General features: G+C 40.4%; 4 protein-coding genes and 1 pseudogene across 5 annotated transcripts; 2 read left to right on the top strand and 3 right to left on the bottom strand.

Annotated features, from left to right (window-relative positions):
* Nucleotides 1-7: 7 nt before the first annotated feature.
* On the bottom strand, nt 8-3,687 carry LOC148722540 (uncharacterized; annotated as a pseudogene).
* Nucleotides 3,688-4,253: 566 nt separating this feature from the next.
* LOC148722539 (uncharacterized) lies at nt 4,254-7,571 on the bottom strand. The gene is given in 2 exon segments (XM_088735999.1): nt 4,254-7,500; nt 7,503-7,571. Coding segments are annotated over 2 exon segments (1,626 nt in total). The 3' UTR covers nt 4,254-5,943.
* LOC148722538 (uncharacterized) lies at nt 7,483-10,796 on the top strand. Its single transcript, XM_088736000.1, has one exon. It carries the CDS (start codon nt 9,154-9,156, stop codon nt 10,762-10,764), a length of 1,611 nt encoding a protein of 536 aa, XP_088592126.1. The 5' UTR covers nt 7,483-9,153; the 3' UTR covers nt 10,765-10,796.
* Nucleotides 10,797-10,926: 130 nt separating this feature from the next.
* On the top strand, nt 10,927-15,363 carry LOC148722537 (uncharacterized). 2 transcript variants are annotated; one of them, XM_088736002.1, is made up of 2 exons: nt 10,927-12,929; nt 13,519-13,771. In XM_088736002.1, exons 1-2 carry the CDS (start codon nt 12,584-12,586, stop codon nt 13,572-13,574), a joined length of 402 nt encoding a protein of 133 aa, XP_088592128.1. In that variant the 5' UTR covers nt 10,927-12,583; the 3' UTR covers nt 13,575-13,771. The 2 variants fall into 2 exon arrangements, with proteins under 2 accessions (XP_088592128.1, XP_088592127.1); XM_088736001.1 differs by having other exon boundaries at nt 10,927-15,363.
* Nucleotides 15,364-19,185: 3,822 nt separating this feature from the next.
* Nucleotides 19,186-23,058, bottom strand: LOC148722536 (uncharacterized). The gene has a single exon (XM_088736891.1). It carries the CDS (start codon nt 22,792-22,794, stop codon nt 21,169-21,171), a length of 1,626 nt encoding a protein of 541 aa, XP_088593017.1. The 5' UTR covers nt 22,795-23,058; the 3' UTR covers nt 19,186-21,168.
* Between the last annotated feature and the right edge of the window lie 10 nt (nt 23,059-23,068).

The raw sequence follows: 23,068 nt of genomic DNA, 5'->3' as shown, positions 1-23,068 counted from the left end.
GAATAAACCGTAGGCCCCGTCTCCTGCAGGGTTAGGGGTAGGAGACGTTAATTTCCCACGCACGAGATTACTATGTGGTCGATGTTCTCCCCTGGGTGGGGTTGGGTGGGTGTTGGCCCTGAAAAGCCCCTGTGGGGAATGGTCAATTAACCTATGTATGTATGTATGTATGTATGTATGTAATTTTCAATTGAGTGTCGAAAGTAATCCGAAATTGCTTTGTGTTTGCTTTATTTTGCTCTATAATCGATTGCTCCAGAGAACTCGCGCAACTCTTTTAAACAATCAGACGCAAAACTAAAACCAATCACTACTTAGTTGCAGGTGTCTTCCCACGCTTTAAGCAGTTTCATCGGTCTTATGTTGACTTCTCATTGGCTCTTAAATGTATTTTCCTCTCTTGATTGGCCGTTGTGATTGCATGTATTTTGGTTTTACGACACTTATTCAAAAAACATACTTTATCAGGTGATAGGACCATACATATTAAAAGTAGACCAAATGCAGATCACGTTACAAAAATTAACATCGTTCGAAGTTATTTGTCATTCTATTCTCAGTTAAGGCTTTGAAATTACGGACCCTAAGCAGCCAGGACGGCAACCTTAAGGAAGACGTCAATTAAAAAATGAATTTCTACTTTCAATTAGAATTTAGAAAATAGCTGCATGTGACAATTTACCGTCTCATACGGAGCCACACATCAACCTCAACATAACGTATAAAAGTAGCGTTCAGTTCAAAGAGGAAATTAAAATGATTTGCCGGGGCAGTTTCGGTTCGCAGATGATGCAAATTTCGGTGATTTCACGCTTTCGTTTCGCAATGGACGGCTAAGAATATATTGAAAGTTTTAAAACGCACGTGCTGAGCTATTGTTCTCCCAATTAGAACTTTTAGTTTTTCCACGTCGTCGTTGCCGTCGCCTTCGTGGTTTGCTTAAGGTCCTTAATATTACCTGTTAACGGAGATTATGCCTTATATCTGCCTTGGACAAAAAAAACCTTTGGCGAAAATACCATTCATAAATAAAAACATTTAGGCAAATCTGACAAACATACTTTTGGTTCATAAAATCTCGCTTCTGAGTTCAGTTTATTTTGTTGACTATACAAAAATTTGACTATGCAAAAATTTGACTATACAAAAATCGCGATTTAAGATTGGACTGGGCTTTTTGGGTTAAGAGAGAGTTTGAGTTCACCGAATTGGAGTTAGCTGATAATAAATGAAAAATTGGGGTCAAATCCAAGGGAAAACGATGTTTTGGTTGTTTGGAAAATATCATATCAATTAGCTTTGTGATTATTTGACTATGCTTTCGTCGTTTTTTACGCGACGTGAAAATTCTACATCTGAGGAAATTGCGTAATGAATTAATGAGCCACACCAATTACAACGGATGACTTTGACGAAAACTCAGCGGGCGGGTTCACTTTTCATCCCCACTGCAGTATAAGAGAAACCATCCATTGCGAAGAAAATTCAAAGACACTGCATGATCTATAATCTCGAATACTAACAGAAGATGCGAAGGTCATCAATGAACTCTCATGGGTGACCAACACAGACTTTCTCCTCGCAATATCAATATAGTATCCAGCTGGAAAGTGATGGGAATAAAGGAGAAACATCAGTAAGGGAATTATTAGTTGATCCAATAGAAAACTCTCTAAGGTAACATCATAAGAATTGTATCGCAGCAAGTAAGGAGAATTACTAATGAGATCTTGGAAGGAAAGAGTAAAGTAAACTTGATCATAATTCCAATGACTAACTATTAATTGACTAAGGGATTTCTCAAAATTGGCGACTTCCATTAAACCCATGAAAACCCTTGTTAAAGATATTACATATCTGAATGGCCATCGAGAAATTTAAGACAATCCAGGAACCCAGCTAACGAACACTGCAACTCCTGACTTCCTCATACTACTTAAGAAAAAGGCATCTTGCAAGGTTGGCCATTATCACCGAAGCGAACATGCAAAACTTCTGCGAAGTATCCACTCGACCATAATGAAGCAAACACCGCATTAATAATTGCTACGAGTGTGTGTCTCTTCCATCTTTTTCTCCATACAGCCATTACAGCCATGTTCTGATAGTGAGTCACGATCGCAAGAGATATGCTGTTGAAGAACCACTCAATCACCAGTAAAAGTGACGTTTGGATGGCAAATGACTGAAGTAACTTTACAAAGGGTTGTTCCGAAACGTACATAAATTGATACAAGTAAGACACGCTGTTCACAGACACTATGGCAGTTGATTCATACAACATGCTCATGATGGCGATATCAGCCATTAGTCTCTCACGGCGAGGGGTGCGAAAACTTCCTAAGGGAGCCAATTCTCTTTTCAAAATCACGTGACAAAAATGATCAATGAAAACCATGACGCTCCGTTCCACGACTTGTGCAAAGCCATGAATTATTCCAAGAAATGCCATGGATTCTAAACTGTTCAAATCAGCCTGTAAAACTCGAAACGCAATCGCACAGAAGAAATAAACTGGTGCTAGCAAAACGTACGAAAATCCAGGAAACGTAATGTCCCGCAACCGTTGGACAGAAATCCTGGAAATCACTTTCAATAGAACTCCAAGAAGAGGAGAGAAGATTGCGATGAGTAGTTTTCCTTGCTTGTTTTGCCTTCCATAAGCTGGGTAAACTGTGTACAATATAATCGTTCCCATAATGCAGTTGAAAGAAGTGAGAACAACGAGTTGTAGGAACAGAGTGGCTCGTTTTCTTCTTGTGTGTCCGACTAAGAAATGAGCACTTACGAGATACGCCTGACAAATTATATTGGCAACAAACAAAACGCGTAACGGGATCTTCTGTGACGAAACTGCTTTATTTAGTAAAACTATGTCCAATGCTTGTAGAGTCACGCGATACAATGCATCCAGACAATAAAAGAGGAAAGAAACCAGAAAAAGTCTTCCTTTCAACCCCATTAATTGATACGGCCGAAAGAGAAAAACGAAGTTAACGGAGAACCACATGTCGAGAAAGAAGCAAGATGTGATGGCAGATATTGAATTTACCCATTGTACTTTTACTGGAATCGTACCTTCGGAATTGAACAGACAATTTAGTTCAGTTTTGTAAGTGATATAAGTTAATAATATATAGAGTGAGCCCACGACGGACGATGTTAGTAAGGAAATTAAAGCTCCAATGTACATTGATTTACAAACCGTGCGGAGAGCGGATGGTGTGAGTCGCTTCCGAGCCATTGCTCTATCTTATTCCTGCTGTTCAGTTTGTATTTCATCGTTTTCCTCAAGTGAGCAGCCATCTATGACCCTTACATTTTGATTCATACCAGTCTGATAATCCAAAGTTCTGGCTTCTCTGTCGCTGTACTCCTGATAAATAAGCTCCTCAACTGGGAGATAATTCCATTCTACACCTGTGCTACCTAAACGACTGTAGCTCAAAGACTCTGCCGTGAATTCAGGTTCTTTTGGATTGTAATGCTCTACCACGCCTCGCGTAAAACTGACAACGATGTGGCCAAACACCTCTATCAGAGTACTGCCCATGCTTCCCAGTGTAGATATTTACGTAACTTATATTTTAGTCTTATGGCAACCCACCTAGGATGGCTTTTTGTATCGATCGCTCTACTGATCGATAGGATGCATTGCACTTCAGTACTGCGTCGGATATCGAAACAGCTGAGCACATTGTGACTAGTGTTTGTTTTACAATTAACTGAACATGGCTGATTTTGTTTCTGCATGTTTTTCGCTTGAGCTTTGGGCCTTGAACTGCGCATGGAATGAATATATATATGAATATAGTTTATATATGACCACTTGCAGCCTAGAGGCTGAATTACGGGTGTAGTGTAAGGTTGAGAACAGACGTCAGCATATCAGGTGCCTCTGGCAGCCGCTTCAGTCTATCGATCTCACCTTCCCAGCCATCCCACCCCAGGGTAGGACATCCATCACACAGTAATCTCGTGTGTGGGAAATTAACGTCTCCTACCCCAACCCTGCAGGAGACGGGACCTCCATTTATTCGTCCCTATCCGAGAAGACTAGAATATCTAACCATTTCTTGATGTTATAAAAAGGTAGCAAATTCTTCTCAATTATTTTAAGACCTTGAGTGTTGATCCGGCCGGGCCTCGAGCCCTCGACCTCCCGCACAACAGTCCAGCGCTCTCTCCATTGAGCTAACCGGGAAGCGAAGGTACGAGATAACGAAGGTACCAAGAAATATTCCTATAATCACTGCCGACTTTGATACTTCATTTAATGATATCTTGAGGGAATCTTTCTGAAAAATTATCAAGAGAGGAAAAGTAAAAGGACAAAAACAGCTTTACAGAAAATGGTTTGAGCCTGAGGGTAACATGTGAAAGTGTAGTGTGATCGTCCGGGTGAGCGTATTTCTGAGGACTGTTTACTCCGCTGATGATGACTTCCGCACAGGTTGTCCAAACATCAGTCACCTCGACCGACAACAGTCCTTCTCAGGACTAAAGGCTGATAGTTTCGAAAGAAACTGTTTGGGGCTGCGTCGGTGGGAGTAACAAAATGATTTGGATATATCAGAACTACACTCGCCGGGACGATCACACTTCACTTTCACTTATTCTACGTAGTAGTTCTGATGAAGAACTTCGGCTTTCGCTGCGTTATCTTACGCTATCTCATGAACCCACATGTCGTGGCTATTCTACTCATTTCGATATATATCACGGGATAACTCTGTAATAAAATAATACAGCCTTGAGTAAGATATGTTTCGAATTGTATCATCTGTTAAATTCATTTCATATTTTACCTAAGCAAGACCACAAACTTGATCATTTCCCATTCTGATAGTTTACGCTCCAAAAAAGCGCTCACTAATATTTTATGTTAACCGAGATTCGCACCACCGAATTATACCTCTCTATTGCCATGGATAAAACACATACATGCAAAAAATACAATTTATGCGAAATAAGATGCACACCGTAGTGAAAACAGTGCTTTCGATTTCAACAGTCTTCAGCTAACTTGATTGGGTATATGCACAACATGAAAGGCACCTTGAAATTTACATAGCAATTTCGGTTTGAACAAGGAGTGTTTGATTATATGATTTGGCTCTCGTAAGCATCTCAAAATAAATAACCAAACCTAGATTGAGGGATATTTAACAGAATATCCAAAAGATAGGTGCACTTTTGAGCACTATTGTTGTCTGAGATAAATGATCACACGTGATGCAAATGCAAAATCAATCTCGGATAAATTGAGTCGGAGACTATCACAAAACACAAAGTCCACCAAAATTAGCGGAGATCTCCCAACCATTTTTAATTGTTAAGTAAACGGTATTTTGCAAAGAGTGTCTGTGTGTTCGAAGCGCTTGTGCATAATGCTAAGGGAACTGCATTGACAATTGCCACAAGTAGAGGTCTTTTCCATCTTCTGTGCCAAAGAGCCACAGGGAACAACAGATTTCTATTTTAAAATAATTTTTTATCATATTTGATCTATTTGATAAGGTTTCGTCACTTTCCAAGTGTCGCAAACATTCTACATCTGTAGAAATCTCTGAATGAATTCATGAACTACACCAGGTAGAGGGGATGGTTATGACGGAAACTTTACAGACGGGCGTGCTTTCCATCACCACTTCTGTATAAGAAAGAAAATTCAAAGACACTGCATGATCTATAATCTTGGACACTAACTGAAGATCGAAGGTCGCCAGTAAAGATTGCTGAATCTTACGAACTCTTAACCCTCTTACTCTCGTGAGTGATCAACACGGAATTTCTCAGGGGATGATTATGATGGAAACTTGACAGACAGGTGTACTTTTCGCTTGTGAAGAAAATGGAAAGATACTCTATGATCCATTAAGCTCGTAAACTGACAGAAGATACGGAGGTCATCAGTGAGGATTGCTGAAATCTTACGTACTCTTATGTAAACGGCATCCTACAAGGATGGTTAGTGTCTTTGAAGCGCCCATGCAGAATCTCTAAGAGATAGCCACTTGACCATAGTGCAAAGGGAACCGCGCAGACAACTGCCACAATTGTGTGTCTCCTCCATGTTTTTCGCCAAACAGCCATGACGGCCATGTTCTGATAGTGAGTCACGACCGCTAGAGACATGCTGGTGAAAAACCACTCAATCACCAATAAAATTGAACTTTGGACGGCAAACGATTGAAGCAATTTTATAAGAGGCTCATTTTGTAGGAAAATAGCTTTATAAAGGTATAACACGCCATTGACAGACACCACACCAATTGATTCATACAACTTGCTCATAATTGCAGTATCAGCCATTAGTCTCTCACGGCGAGGAGTACGAAAACTTCCCCAAGGAGCTGACGTTCTTTTCCAAATAACATGGCCGTAATGATCGATAATGACCATAAAGATTCGTTCTAAGACCTCCGAAATTCCGTGAACTATTCCAAGAATAGCCATGGATCGCAAACTGTCTAAATTTGCTTGTAAAACTCGAAACATAATAGCTGAGCCAAAGTACAGCGGCGCCAGTAATACGTATGAATATCCCGGATGGGTAATGTTCCTTAGCCGCTGAACAGAAATCCTGCAAATCACTTTGAGTACAAATCCAACTAGAGGAGCGAGGATGGCAATCAGCAGTTTACCTTCGTTTGTTTGTTTATTGTATGCTGGGTAAATGGTGTAAATTGTAATGAAAGTAACAGCGTCACTCAAACAGTTTGGAAGAATCAATTGCAAGAATAAAGAAGCTCGTTTTCTCCTTGAAAGGCTGACCGAGAAGTGAGTCGTTACAAGATATACTTGCAAACATATACTGACAAGAAACAAAATATTGAGTGGAAGTTTCAGTGACGTGAACGCTTTGGATTGTAACACTTCGAAGGCTTGCAGACCAATACGATAAAAAGCATCCAAGCAGTATACTGAGAGAGCAGCAAGCGCCAGTTTTATTTTAACCCCTATTAACTGGTAAGGGCGAAATAAGAGTAACATACTCACAAGGAACCAAATGTAAACAAAGGCAGAAGATACGATACCGGACATACATTTCATCCATTGTATTTGTAACGGAATTGACTCAACGGAGTGAAACGGGCAGTCGAGTACAGTTTCGTATGAGAGATAAGTGAAGAACACGAACAGAGAGCCGATGACTGTTGCAGTTAATAAGGAAATCAAAGTTCCAGTAAACAGTGACTTCCAAATTGTGTAACAAATTGAAGGCCTGAAACTCTTCCAAGCCATTGCTCTATCGTGTCCTCGCTGTTCGCCTCGTGTTTCTTCCTTTTCTTCGGTTGAGCAAGCGTCTATAACTCTTACAGCAAGACTCCTTGACGGCGTATGAGACTGAGCGTCAGTCGTGTGTTCTTTATCACTGTATTCTTGATAAATGAATTCATCCAAAGGATAATAATTCCATCCTCGACCTGTGCTTTCTAATGGATTGTAGCCTAAGGACTCTGTCGTGAATTCTGGTTCATCCGGGTTGTAAAATTAAACGCTATTACGCCTCGCGTAAAACTGACTACGATGTGACCGAACACCTCTATTAGTGTGCTTGTACCCATGCTGAAAGGATATGACAGTAAAATTCACCATAGGTTTGCGCTGAAAGACTTTGACCTTTACAAGAAAAACATTTGTCACGATAATGAAATTGTTAGCGTCATGCGTTGCATTTTGGGTAAACGTACCACTTTGAGTCACGTAAGTGAATATGTCGAGTAAAGTAGGACTGTGCAGCTCAATCATGATGGAAATTATATTTGCGGCTTAAAATTAGGGAAAGGTCTAGTTTTTTAAACAAAGCGGAGGCGATAGGGTGGCTGAAGTTTAAGACGTAAACATTGAAGCGTCCTAAGCTTGAAAAATGGATCTAAACACAAGTTTGCAAGTCGCTGTACAACTGCAACACTGAATTTAAAAGGGGGTTCTTCCTGTTTGTGATCATGACTCCAAAGGATGCAAGTATATATCAACTATGGCTGGGATAAAAAAAACCCACAGGTGAACCCAGAGGACAAAGTGCCTGAACAGCGGATGGAGAGAAGTGATACCGAATTTAAAAATACGCTTTAGGGCTAAATGACCGGCAGTCAAAACATTTTCTAACAATTTAACAAATCGAGACAGCCTCTACAACCCAAACTATTATTTGTCGACGAGGAACTGCCATGTGATCTCGAAGTGATTCATAAATTATGTCTTAAGCTCGATTTACGTTGGGCTTAGAATACGGAGCCATGGATGATTGCGTGAGGTGGACTTCCGGTCACGGTCTTCAAATAAGAAATTGACCGGCAGTCGGAATTTTTTTTTTAATTTTAACAAATCAAGGGAACCCATAAAATCCAAACTATCTTATGTCCACGAGGAACTGCAAAGCAACGGCTTGATGTCAGGAATAAAAAACTTGTGGGTCCAGCGAAGCAAACGCTTTTAAAGCAGCATTGCAAGAATATATCAGGCACCCTTCTCGATTTTCGACGAGTGAACAAACCCAAAAAAAAAAAAAAAAACAAAGGAAAAAAAACTTTTCAAATAGAGCACGATGACTTATTCAAATTCTTGGAGGACGCAACATTATCGACTGCAAAACCCTTTCTTACTAAGCTTGAGCTATTTTGAGTCAATGCTGTCCTTTAGGGGTTTTTCGAAGAACTCGCGTTCTTTTCTCATAATAGTTTCTGTGGTACGAAAGCCACTCGCGACAAATCAGCAATCACCAATACGCCTGAAGCGGAAAAAGCACTACACCATATAAAGAAAGGAAAATTCAACATTAGAAAAAAGAGGAAATAAGGCAGCAAGGGGAGTTGGCACAAATGCGATGAAATATAAACTCAAAAACAATCATGACATATAAGAAAGATCTAAACGCTCATCAATTCATGCGCAAATCCTGCCACTTAATCACCATGATTCTTACTGAGGAGCTCTGCGCTTCAGTCTTTACAGTTCAAGTTCACAGAATGTCAATATATTATACCCTTTTAGATTTACCGGATGAGCCATAACAGTAGTGCTGCTGGCGAAAAAAGTGAAAGAAGGGTTTATTGGTTTCTGAAGCTGGGAATATGTATAAAGCTGACAGCCTGCCGAGAAAAAGGATGTTTATATTGTAAATCTACCTACCACTGATGGTATCAAATGGGAAGTACATTGATAGAGGTGTTTGGTCGTACCGTTTTTAGTTTTACACGAAACGTGACAGAGAATTATAACCCGGAAGAACCTGAATTCACTGCAGAGTCTTTTGGCTACGATCCTCTACAGAGCACAGGTCTGGAATGGAATTACCTTCCAGTCGATGAACTAATTTATCAAGAACATGACGACAAGGAGGTCACGAGCCCGAATTATTTCGCAGCCTGCAGTGTTAATGTGAGAGTTTTAGACGCCTGCTTACCAGATGAGCACCAAGAAATACAAGACAAACAGCAAAATGAAGAAAGAGCAATGGCTTGGAAGAGATTCAGACCATCCGCTCTCCGCACAGTTTGTAAGTCAATGTACATTGGAGCTTTGATTTCACCGCTGGCTGCTACCATCATAGGTTCACTTTATATGTTGATCTCCTACATCTCTTATCAAACTGAACTCAACTGCCAATTTAACTCAAACGATTCCATTCCACTGAAAATACAATGGATTCGAACATTGTCTCAAGTGATAGCATGCATTTTCCTTTACATGTGGTTCTTTTTAAATACACTTTTCCTTTTCCGACCATACCAGTTAAAAGGGATCAAGAGAAAATTGATCCTCGTTGCCTTTCTTATGCTTTCTTTGGATGCAGTTTATCGTGTAGTCCTCCAAGCCTATGGAATATCTCATTCCAAGATATCAACATTGCAGAGGCTGCCACTTAACTCTCTATTTTTGCTCAGTGCATGTTGGCAAGTTTATTTTCTTACAAACCATTTCAGGATACTATCAAAACGACGGCGCCTAAATATACTTTTAAAAATATTGTTGCCAAGCTTGGTTACTTTCCTTCTTGGCATCCTCATAACTTCATTTCTTTACCCCGTGTATAACAAGGAAAATGAAACGGGAAAATTATTAATTGCGCTCTTTTCGCCCCTTAGTGGAGTTATCTTCAAAGCGATCTCCCGAATCTGCGTTCAGCGGTTATGGAACATAACTCATCCGGGATATTCATACGTCCTGTTGGTACCTTGGTATTTCGGCTCAGCGATCACTTTTCGAGTCTTACAAGCAGATTTAGACAGTTTGCAGTCCATCGCCATTCTTGGGATAGTCCATGGCTTTGCAGAAGTCATAGAACGTAGCACCATGGTTGTCATTGACCACATATTTCATGTTATTTGGAAAAGAAAATCAGCTCCTTGGGGAAGTTTTCGAACCCCGCGTCGTGAGAGACTGATGGCTGATGTCGCTATCATAAGCATGTTATATGAATCAGCTGGTATAGTATCTGTTAACGGTGGTTTGTACTTGTATCAGCTCATTTACTTAAAACATAGTTCACTTCTAAAGCTTCTGCAGGAGTTTGCCATTCGTACCTCAGTTCAGCTGGTGATTGAATGGTTTTTCACCAGCGTATCTCTCGCAATCGAGACTCACTATCAGAACATTGCTGTCATGGCTGTTTGGCGAAAAAGATGGAAGAGACACGTTTTGGTAGGGGTAGTAAATGCTGTGCCTTTAGCTTTGTGGACAAGCAATTATCTGATAGAAATTGTACATGGGCGACTTAATGAAGCTGATCAGCCTCGTAAAATGCCGTTCAACTGAACACGGTAGGTAAATAAAGTTTCCTTACTCCGGCCACTTCCGTTATTTTCAGAAATTTGAGAAATTTGACGCAATTGCCTTTAGTCTTGCATCTGATTGGTTAAGAAGATGGCACGAGGTTTCTGGACCAATCACAGAGAAAAGTAAAGGTGAACTAGAGCAATCCCATATTACTCCCGACACTACATTGCAAATTGCTCTATACCCAACCAGTCAGACGCAGCTTTCTGGTCCTTTTTTACTCCATTGTTCACATTGTACTGCCTTAGAAGCCTTAACCCAAAATCCTAGTTGCGAGCTTTTTAATATTTAGACCTATGATAAGATTGGAGTTACCCTTATTCGTTAAGATTAAACAGCCTTTCATCGAAATGTTCATCACAAACTGACTTCAGAATGAACTGCGCGCATACAAGTTAACAGAACTAAAAACAAAGGAATGGTTTTTGATTAGCATGACAAAGAATGGAAAGAAATAGAAAGCGTCTGTTTGTCTGCTGGACATGATATAAGTGACTTCTAGATCAACAGGAACAAAATAAAATTAAAAAAATAAATAAGTAAAAATTAACTGCGGTTTCGAGCTAAAATAAAGACAAAAAAAAATAATAGAAAAAATGAGAAAACACAACGTGAAATTGGTTGTTATGGTGTGTTTATGTTATCTCCAATTCTTCTATATTGTAAGATCAAAACACGTCGGTAAAATGTATAACTAAAACTTGGGTACGTGTGGGAGGTAAACAGCATGACCTATTCCAAAAAAAAAAACTTGTGTTCCGATAGTGACTTGGCCGAGTTTCGAATCCTCGGCCATGCTTGTATATAGCCAACTGGTTTGCCTTCGGCCAGTTGGGATTCTTAATAATGTTATTTTTAATTTGAATTATTTGTTTCAGTTGTTTGGTGGAAAACCTATAAACTAGCCACTAGCTAAGTGTTTCTCCACGTTCAACTGTTTATTATTATTATTATTAAAGGAGACGCAATCGATGAGCCCTATGACTGTCTTCAATGAGGTCTGTGGATGAACATAAATGGAAGTAAAGTGAGAGGCAGCGGAGCGTTTTGAAACCTGGGGGGCCATATCTTTTACTCGGCCATGCGCATACCCGAGCTCAAATTTTTCAAAAATGCCCTTTGTTTCCGTTCCAGAAGCAAACCTTTTTGCAATATTTACAGTTTCACGTGTGTCCGAAATCGATTTGTGACTTACTTTCATTTTTTCCGTCACAATCTCGAATCTTTCAGCTTTGCGATCGATTGGGTCCCACAGATAAACTTTAATCATGTCTAATTTCCTAGACAAGCTGTCTAATTTAATGGAGAATGGCTGCAGTTGGTAAGCTTCTCGAACACATACCAGAGATGTTCAAAATATGCGTGGTGCTGATCAAAGGATTTCTGAGAAGATCACGAGCTTGAATATTTAGCCTACTTTTACGCTACGCTGGCGATACTTTCGGTACCAAATCGTGTTTTATTTTGTTTCGAACCCGTTCAAGGCAAAGCTCGGTCCTGCTTATGCAAATCAACTGCAAGATAAAAATCTGCAGTCACCAAGTTTATTTCACTTCCATTTGCGACTGAAAGCGTGATTGAGCGGTGACGATTAAGAATCGGAACATACTGAAATCTCGGGTACTACCAAAGATTACAGAGCCCCAAACACAGGAGAATCACAAACTATACCTCATTTTCGAAATTAGGAAAACAGTTGAGGAAAAAATTTGGTTAGGCATACAACACACTGAACGGTTGCGAAAGCAGTAACAACGATCTCAGAGAACTATGTCCGTATAACTTCACCAAGAAAACAATGCGCATTATAGAAATACTAGGTCACATCGTGTTCAGTTTTACACGAAACGTGACAGAGAATTACAACCCAGAATCACCTGAATTCACTATAGAGGCTTTTGGCTACGATCCTCTACAGAGCACAGGTCTGGAATGGAATTACTTTCCAGTTGATGAATTAATTTATCAAGAACATGACGACAAAGGAGTCACAGGCCCGGAGTATTTCGTAGCTGGCAGTGTTAACGTGAGAGTTTTAGATGCCTTCTTACCAGATGAGCACCAGGAAATACCAGACGAGCAACAAAATGAAGATAGAGCAATGGATTGGAAAAGACTCAGACCATCCGCTCTCCGCACAGTTTGTAAGTCAATGTACATTGGAGCTTTGATTTCACCGCTGGCTGCTACCACCATAGGTTCACTTTATATGCTGATCTCCTACATCTCTTATCAAACTGAACTCAACTGCCAATTTAACTCAAACGATTCCATTCTACTGAAAATACAATGGATTCGAACATTGTCTCAAGTGATAGCATGCATTTTCCTTTACATGTGGTTCTTTTTAAATACACTTTTCCTTTTCCGACCATACCAGTTAAAAGGGATCAAGAGAAAATTGATCCTCGTTGCCTTTCTTATGCTTTCTTTGGATGCAGTTTATCGTGTAGTCCTCCAAGCCTATGGAATATCTCATTCCAAGATATCAACATTGCAGAGGCTGCCACTTAACTCTCTATTTTTGCTCAGTGCATGTTGGCAAGTTTATTTTCTTACAAACCATTTCAGGATACTATCAAAACGACGGTGCTTAAATATACTTTTAAAAATATTGTTGCCAAGCTTGGTTACTTTCCTTCTTGGCATCCTCATAACTTCGTTTCTTTACCCCGTGTATAACAAGGAAAATGAAACGAGAAGATTATTAATTGCGCTCTTTTCGCCCCTTAGTGGAGTTATCTTCAAAGCGATCTCCCGAATCTGCGTTCAGCGGTTATGGAACATAACTCATCCGGGATATTCATACGTCCTCTTGGTACCTTGGTATTTCGGCTCAGCGATCATGTTTCGAGTCTTACAAGCAGATTTAGACAGTTTGCAGTCCATCGCCATTCTTGGGATAGTCCATGGCTTTGCAGAAGTCATAGAACGTAGCACCATGGTTGTCATTGACCACATATTTCATGTTATTTGGAAAAGAAAATCAGCTCCTTGGGGAAGTTTTCGAACCCCGCGTCGTGAGAGACTGACGGCTGATGTCGCTATCATAAGCATGTTATACGAATCAGCTGGTATAGTATCTGTTAACGGTGGTTTGTACTTGTATCAGCTCATTTACTTAAAACATAGTTCACTTCTAAAGCTTCTGCAGGAGTTTGCCATTCGTACCTCAGTTCAGCTGGTGATTGAATGGTTTTTCACCAGCGTATCTCTCGCAATCGAGACTCACTATCAGAACATTGCTGTCATGGCTGTTTGGCGAAAAAGATGGAAGAGACACGTTTTGGTAGGGGTAGTAAATGCTGTGCCTTTAGCGTTGTGGACAAACACATTCCTGATAGAAATTTTACACGGGCGACTTAATGAAGCTGATCAGTCTTGTAAAATTCCGTTTACCTGAACGTGGGAGGTAAATAAAGTTTCTTTACCCCGACCAGCTACGGTATTTTCATAAAATTCGGAACGTGTTTGCATTTGGTTGTCTTGGAGAATCTGTTAAGTTTTTATTCTTTGGTAAGAAGTATGCATAGATTTCTTAATCACGTTTTGGTCGCATTTACCGACCAGTAAAAAGCAGGTTTAACAGAGCGCCGAATGTTATTAATATGGTAGTTTTTTAGCCTAGCTATTAGCTATAAATACTAGCGCCAATTGGGGCAGTTTTCAATTGAGTATCGAAAGTCTTCATGGATCGCTTTGATTGTTTTTATTTCTCTCTGTGATTGGTCAAGAAAACTGGCGCCACCACTACAACCAAACAAATGCTAAACTAAAACCAATCCCAACACTCGCGTTTCGCGCGCTTGGTCACGCGCGTCTTCCCGCACTTGGTTACGCGCGTTTTCCCGCGCTTCAAGCAGGTTACCTGTATTTAATTTGAGTGCTCACTGGTCAATGGTGACGTTAACCTTCCCCTGATTGGTACTTGTGATTATTATGGTTTTGGTTTTTCGACACTCAATTGAAAAACATAATATCGGACGTTTGAGTGACATGGGAACGAAATAGTCAGAAATTAATATTCTAATGGCACGTTGAAGAGTTTCGCGTGGCCTCATAGAAGTTTTGGATTATTTAAGCGTTTTGCGGAAAATGAAATAATTCTTGGTCGGTCAGTCTTATATTTGACCACTTTTTTTGGCATTTGATGTAATTTTTACTTTCCAACTCCCTGCAAAATATCATTGCCATCATTTTTTTTTCTTTGCGATTAATAAAAAGGCAGGTTAGTCAATACTTTCCTCGCGATATTGTGTTGCGGCATTAAATGAGGAATACGTTTCCAATTATTTTTTGGCCACATCTAAAGAGTGGTTTTTGCGTGTCTGGCGTAATACAGGTTCTTTTTGTAGAATCCCTAGTTTCACTGCACACATTTTAAGATTGTATCAGGATGCGTATACTACAACACCCACTGACTTATCCTAAATAAACTTTTTACATTAAATGTCTCATGTGAGTGAAGTGAGCACCTGCACGATACCCAACCTATCAGACACAGCTTTGAAGACAATTATTTATCGTTTACATTATGCCGCCCAAGAGGCCTGTAACGTTCAAGGTTTTAACACTGAGTTCTAATTGCGGACTTTTTTCAGTAATATTGTACCTCTGTCGAAATTGAAGTCGATTTAATTTCATTCGTTGAGATTTAGCAGCATTTCATCGAAATGTTCATCACAAACTGATTACAGAATAACCTGTGCTAGTTATTTTACAAAAATAAAAACCAAGTGAATGCATGATTTTTATTCGCATGACAAAGCGTCAAAAGAAAAGGAAACACCCGTACGTCTGCTAGACATGATCATTATAACTCATGCAACTTGCGAACAGTAGGAACGCCGGGCTAAAAAAAAAAATAAATGAAATGATGTTTCGTGTTGAAAGAAGAAAAGAAGAAATATGATATGATAAAACGCGTTCTAATCTTGTTAGGTCATCTCCGTTTTTTCTGACTTTTGAGATCAAAAACTGTCAGTGAAATGTCTCACTAAAACTTGAGCACTTAAGGGGAGTTAACTACATGACCTATTGCAAAAAATAAAGTCATAGTCCAGTAGTGGAATAGACAAAGAAGACGGACTCGATGAGCTCGTCTGAGAGGGTATTTCCTCCAAGGAATATGGATTCCAGTGGCTCGCCAACGAACTCTATCTATCATATAATGCCGACAATCTCATCGCCAATTCTTTCCCGGCTCAAAACTAATTACATATTCTGGACGTTCCGGTTTCGACCTCCAAATTGTAAACTCAACATTTACTGAATGACTCGCTGGGTCGGGTAGTTGAGCTTGGAAATAAGAAACCAACCGTGACGAAGGTGAATATACAACTAACAACTATTCACAGTTTTTTTAGACAGGGATAAAAAAAAGATAATAATAAATATAAATATACATGTAGCGCCCAGGCAATGGTTTATTCCAGAGCTTGGCCTAGTGTCTGCACTGCACTGATGAGACCCACATAGGTCGAAACAGTGTACGCCCTGTCTGCAGTTATATATATAACGCACGAAACTCAGAGTTGCAGGGAATCATGTGTGTTTCCTTCTGTGTTTCCTTGGGTCGTTTGGGGTGACCGTCTCGGTTCTCCCCCATCCTAGCATTAGCACTGCACTGATGAGGCCCAGAAGGCCGAAACAGTACTGTCTGCAGTTAGATATAGCTCTTTGGCATACAAAGCTTTGCTTTCATGTCCAAATTGAGCACTCTATCTAGGATGAGTCATTGCCGTTGCAATTGCGCATGCTCGCTGGTTTACTCTAGTTTGAGCACTCTGGCATGGCTTAGACGATACCACAAAGGTTGGGTCGTTTGGGGTGACCGTCTCGGTTCTCCCCCATCCTAGCATTAGCACTGCACTGATGAGGCGGGTTAGGGTCTCATAGCATGTAGTTCTCTGCATTATGGGACTCGTTACCCAACAGCAGTCCTTGCACACCCCGACTGTTCAGGTGCCCCGTTAGGCGGGGAGCGCTTCCGGGGGGCCAGGTTCGATTCCTGGGCGATTTTGGCGTACTGGTGTACCCTCCTTCAGGCGTTACTCGGCGGAACCATTGCACTCCGGTTCCGTTAAGTATATATGTCGTCCGGCCGTTGCAGCACTGACCATTGCACTAATGGGTCCGTGGCCGGGGGCGCCTGAAAAACAAAAAAAAAACTGCACTGATGAGGCCCAGAAGGCCGAAACAGTACTGTCTGCAGTTAGTTATATATATATATTATTAGAACCCACCCATTAATTTTGGTGTGATTTTATTAGTTACTTTATGTCATGTGGTGCAAAATCACAGGACAGTTATCACGCAATAACCCCCGTCCGCTTCGATATTTGTCCTCCTTTTTTTTCCATGAAAAAGAAACATAGTCAACGCAAGAATTTGAACTTTTCCGTTCTCCTATTTACATGCAAGGAAACCAAACTCGTTTTTCTTTTGCTTACTTGCGTCAATCACGCGCATTCGCCATCAGATCACCACTGGCTTTTTTACTGTGTTTACGCGCAGTTTAATTGCGATGTGAAAATTAATGGGAGGGTTGTAAAATGAATAAACCCCGTTCTGGCTTGCTGGTATGTCGGCTGATAATGTCCTTGACTGAGAGATTGTCCTGAAAATTTCATATTTGTCTTCGAAGCTTCGCTTCTCGGCCAAATATTCATTTCTCAGACAATCTCTCAGCCGCGGACATTATCAGCCGACATACCAGCCGCCCGAAGGGGTTTATTTACTAAATATATATATGTATCTATATAGCGGTTATAAATTAATGACAGGAAGATCGTTTCATCAGTACTCTGAGTTTCACGCAGCTTGCGTTGCGATCGTCAGACGGTTTAGCGTAGGCTTTCTTTCGGAATGAGAGGGAATGCTGCGTGTATCTTTGTTTAAAAAGAATTTTCTGTCAGGCCGGTGTAGTTTTTGCCCGTTTGGTCTTTATTTGTGGTGACTTTAGCCTTGTAAATTAAGGAGGAAGCGAGGCAGTTGTTCTGTTAGGGACAGGCTTGTTTTACTCTGCAGTTGCACTTGCGGTCTTGGCTGGTTGAAGGAGGGTTTAGGATTTTCTTATTGTGTCTCCTTATAATAGAATCCATGTTGTCCATACAACTGTAGCTGACTTTGGTGGTGTTTTTGTTAAAGATTTTGTGGTATTTGTGAGAGGTGGGGAAGTGCTTCTGAACAAGTGTAAGGAAAGTTTTACTTACGTTAGTTTGGACGTTTTTGCTGAAGCCGGGGGATTGAACCAGATTATCTGTCTTCTTCTTTTTGTGAGCGATCATGGGAACTAGGGGGTGAAGGTGTGGCTGATTTGAAGTAGGAGAGATGGGTGTTATATCCGCTTGATTTCAGGGCGTCTTCGTATGTGGGCTTGGCTTTGTTGAATACATCTTCATTGCAGGAGAGGTCACAGATACGCCGGTTAATAGACTGTGGAAGGTGCTTGATGATGGAATGGGGATGGTTGGATTTAGCATGGACGTAGAGGGGATCGTTGTTGGGTTTTCTGTAAGGGCAGTATGTTCCTTTCGTTAGGTTTAGTGAGACGTCGAGGAAGTTGACTGATTTTAAGTTAGTGTTTATGGAGATTGAAAGGCCGTATTGTTTGAAATGGGCCGTTGTTGTTTTCCTAAAGCGGTCCGCCTCCGGGCCTGATGCGTTCTTCAGTAAGGCCAGGCCGTCGTCTCTGTAGAGGTCGATGTTGGTGTTACCTGTTTTTTTTGCTGAGGGTGTCGAGGATGAAAAGGCCTACGAGTTCGCATATTTCGGCACCATCGTAGCTCCCCATTGTGACGTCGAACATGTTGTCATTTGTTTACCTTTTTCCAGGCGGTGTGGTGGTTGAAGAGGAGGAATTTACGGCAGTGCATGATGATGTTGATGTCTTGATCGGTGATCGTGGTGAAGGTTTTGGCGTAGTTGATGGCATCCAGGAGGAGGGTTTCCGTGATCGAGGGGTAAAAGTTGTCGATATCGAAGACAGTGAACGAGTGCTTGTGTTTGTCGGGGATGCTGTCGAACCATTTAATGACGTTCATAGAGTTTTTCCACTGGTTCAAGGAAGTTTGCTGACGGATGCAGTTGTTTATATTATCGAGGATGCGCTTGCTTGCTTTCCCGAGGTCATTCTTCGCGGGGTTGATCAATCGGCATGTGGGTTTGTTAGGGAAGTTTTCCTTGTGATGTTTTAATGTAATGAATGCTTGTTTAGTTGAGAAGCGTTCTGTTCTATCTTCGATGTTGAGATCAGTGGCTATTTTTTTAGCTTCTTCGTTGATAAAGTTGAGCGCATCGGCATTTGCCTTACGATAAGTCGAAGAGATATTGTTGGCTAAGAGTGTCTGGTCACTTGAAGTACGCACGTGCGTATATGCGTATAGGATGCTACGCGCCTGAGAACACCAAATTGTTTATTAACCTTAACACACATCTGTGAGATGTGACAATTAAAACTCAAATATTGTAAGAAATACACAACTTTTTTGAGAGACATATTTCGGCCTTCTTATGCCATCTTCAATCAATGAGTAACAGAACGTGAGTAATTATATAACAGACAAGTAGATGGATAAAATCTTTACAGTATGATGTAATACAAAAGCGGGTACTAATTACCATGTGACACCAAACATCAAAGTTGTGAACTAAAACGCTAGAAAAGTGTTCTAATGCTGTAATCGTTAAGTTCAGGTTTTATCTTATTTATATAAAAAGCTTCTTTGAGTTTTAAATCAATTGAGTTGTTAGCAGAATCCAGAATACTAAAGGAAGAAAGGGAGTATTTGTTCTTACAAGAAGAAGATATGTTGAAATTCTTAAAAATATGCAAGTTTTTATCGCTTTCCGTGTGCTCCTTTTTCCTAGTAGAGCAGTGGCGACTAATTTCACCAATAGAACGGGGATTACATCCCGCACAAGAAAATTGATAAACTACCATGGTTTTTAGAGCATCAGGAGTACGATCTTTAACACTGAATATGTTTTTAATTTTAAAAGAAGTGAAAACTAGTTTGATATTTAGGTCCGATTTATAAAAGCGCTTAGTGAGTGGTCGGAGTCTGACAGGAAAAGAAAATTCATATTTACTATTCGCACCAATCATCACATCCTCGAAGACCCAGGGGCTGAGTCGATTTTAAGTTAGGGTATGAAGAGCCCCTGAGGACATTGTCTTACAAGACTAGTTCCAAACGGTCGCAGTCGTTCTGCCATCTGATTGGTGCCAGAAAATCTTTGTGTTTTTCTGCCCAATCAGAGTGAAATGTACTTTAGAAACCTTTCGTGTGTTTTAACACGGACATATATGCAAGTAGCTCAGTTGCTCACTATGATTGTTTGGACCGTGCGACGGAGATTTGCTTGAGGTGAAAAGTTTCAGTCTCAGCACACAATGTAAGAGAGATCGCAATGGACGGCTAAGAATATATAGAAAGTTTTAAAACGCACGTGCTGAGCCATTGTTCTCCCAATTAGAACTTTTAGTTTTCCACGTCCTCGTTGCCGTCGCCTTCGTGGTTTGCTTAAGGTCCTTAATATTACGCGTTAACGGAGATTATACCTTATATCTGCCTTGGACAAAAAATCCTTTGGCGAAAATACCATTCATAAATAAAAACATTTAGGCAAATCTAACAAACATACTTTTGGTTCATACAATCTCGCTTCTGAGTTCAGTTTATTTTGTTGACTATACGAAAAGAAGGGAACACCAGATTTATATTTTAGAATAATTTTTGATCATTTCTATTAGCTTTGTGATTATTTGACTAGGCTTTCGTCGTCTTTTACGCGACGTGAAAATTCTACATCTGAGGAAATCGCGTAATGGATTAATGAGCCACACCAAGTACAACGGATGACTTTGACGAAAACTGAACGGGCGGGTTCACTTTTCATCACCCCTGCAGTATAAGAGAAACCATCCCTTGTGAAGAAAATTCAAAGACACTGCATGATCTACAATCTCGAATACTAACAGAAGATGCGAAGGTCATCAGTGAACTCTCATGGATGACCAACACAGACTTTCTCCTCGCAATATCAATATAGTATCGAGCTGCAAAGTGATGGGAATAAAGGAGAAACTTCAATAAGGGAATTATCAGTTGATCCATGAGGTAACATCATAAGAATTCTATCGCAGCAAGTAAGGAGAACTACTAATGAGATCTTGGAAGGAAAGAGTTAAGTAAACTTGACCATAATGCCAATAACTAACTATTAATTGACTGAGGGATTTCTAAAAATTGGCGACTTCCATTCAACCCATGAAAACCCTTGCTAAAGATATTACTTATGCAAATGACCATCGATAAATTTAAGACGATCCAGGAACCCAGCTAACGAACACTGTAACTCCTGATTTCCTCATACTACTTAAGAAAAAGGCATCTTGCAAGGTTGACCATTATCACCGAAGCGAACATGCAAAACTTCTGCGAAGTATCCACTCGACCATAATGAAGCAAACACCGCATTAATAATTGCTACGAGTGTGTGTCTCTTCCATCTTTTTCTCCATACAGCCATGACAGCCATGTTCTGATAGTGAGTCACAATCGCAAGTGATATGCTGTTGAAAAACCACTCAATCACCAGTAAAATTGACGTTTGGATGGCAAATGACTGAAGTAACTTTACAAAGGGTTGTTCCGAAACGTACATAAATTGATACAAGTACAACACGCTGTTCGCAGACACTATGGCAGTTGATTCGTACAACATGCTCATGATGGCGATATCAGCCATTAGTCTCTCACGGCGAGGGGTGCGAAAACATCCAAAGGGAGCCAATTCTCTTTTCAAAATCACGTGACAAAAATGATCGATGAAAACCATAACGCTTCGTTCCACGACTTCTGCAAAGCCATGAATTATTCCAAGGAATACCATAGATTCTAAACTGTTCAAATCAGCTTGTAAAACTCGGAACACAATTGCACAGCCGAAATACACTGGTGCTAGCAGGACATACGAAAATCCAGGAAGGGTAATGTCCCACGACCGTTGGACTGAAATCCTGGAGATCACCTTCAGTAAAACTCCAATGAGAGGGGAGAAGATTGCGATGAGTAGTTTGCCTTGCTTGTTTTGCCTTCCATAAGCTGGATAAATTGCGTTAAATGAAATAATAGAAATAATGTAGCTGACACATGTAGGGAGAATAAGTTGTAGGAACAAAGTGGCTCGTTTTCGTCTTGTGTGTTTAGCCAAGAAATGAGCGCTTACGAGATACAGCTGACAAAATACATTGGCAACAAACAAAACGCGTAGTGGAATCTTTTGAAACGAAAATGCATTATTCAGAAGAACTCTTTCCAAGGCTTGTAGAGTCACGCGATACAATGCATCCAAACAATAAAAAAGGAACGAAACCAGAAAAAGTCTTCCTTTCAACCCCACTAATTGATACGGCCGTAAAAGAAAAACAATGTTAACAGAGAACCACATGTTGAGAAAGAAGCAAGATATGATAGCAGATATTGAGTTTATCCATTGTATTTTTCCTGGAATCGTATCTTTGGAATTAAACAGACAGTTTAATTGAGTTTTGTAAACGAGATAAGCTAATGTCATATAAAGTGAGCCTACGACAGACGATGCTAGTAAGGAAATTAAAGCTCCCATGACCATTGATTTACAAACTGTGCGGAGAGCGGATGGTCTGAGTCGCTTCCAAGCCATTGCTCTATCTTCTTCCTGCTGTTCAGTTTGTATTTCATCGTTTTCCTCAAGTGAGCAGGCGTCTGTAATTATAACCTTTCCATATCCACCAACACCAGCCTGATAATCCAAAGTTCTGACTTCTCCGTCGCTGTACTCCTGATAAATAAGCTCGTCAACTGGGAGATAATTCCATTCCAGACCTGTGCTACCTAAACGATTGTACCTCAATGACTCTGCCGCGAATTCAGGTTCTTTTGGATTGTAATGCTCTACCACGCCTCGCGTAAAACTGACAACGATGTGGCCAAACACCTCTATCAGTGTACTGCCATTCATGCTTCACAGTGTAGATATTTACGTAACTTATATTTTAGTCTTATGGCAACCCACCTAGGATGGCTTTTCGTAAAGATCGCTCTATCCATCGATAGGATGCAGCGCACTTCAGTACCGTGTCGGATATCGAAACAGCTGAGCACGTTGTGACTACTGTTTGTATCACAATGAAAACATGGCTATTTTGTTTCTGCATGTTTTTCACTTGAGCTTTGGGCCTTGAACTGCTCCTGGAATCGAGATAACGAAGGCACCAAGAAAAATTCCCATAATC

The sequence above is a fragment of the Stylophora pistillata genome, chromosome 10 (genome assembly GCF_964205215.1).
Source record: "Stylophora pistillata chromosome 10, jaStyPist1.2, whole genome shotgun sequence".
Taxonomy (NCBI): Eukaryota; Metazoa; Cnidaria; class Anthozoa; order Scleractinia; family Pocilloporidae; genus Stylophora; species Stylophora pistillata.
The sequence above is the reverse complement of the archived record's forward strand: the minus strand, read 5'-3'. Positions and strand labels throughout refer to the sequence as shown.

Bases quoted from the DNA above. Each gene is read 5' to 3' on its own strand.
- LOC148722538 (XM_088736000.1), top strand. From the start codon at position 9,154: ATGGGAAGTACATTGATAGAGGTGTTTGGTCGTACCGTTTTTAGTTTT.
- LOC148722537 (XM_088736001.1), top strand. From the start codon at position 12,584: ATGCGCATTATAGAAATACTAGGTCACATCGTGTTCAGTTTTACACGA.
- LOC148722536 (XM_088736891.1), bottom strand. From the start codon at position 22,794: ATGAATGGCAGTACACTGATAGAGGTGTTTGGCCACATCGTTGTCAGT.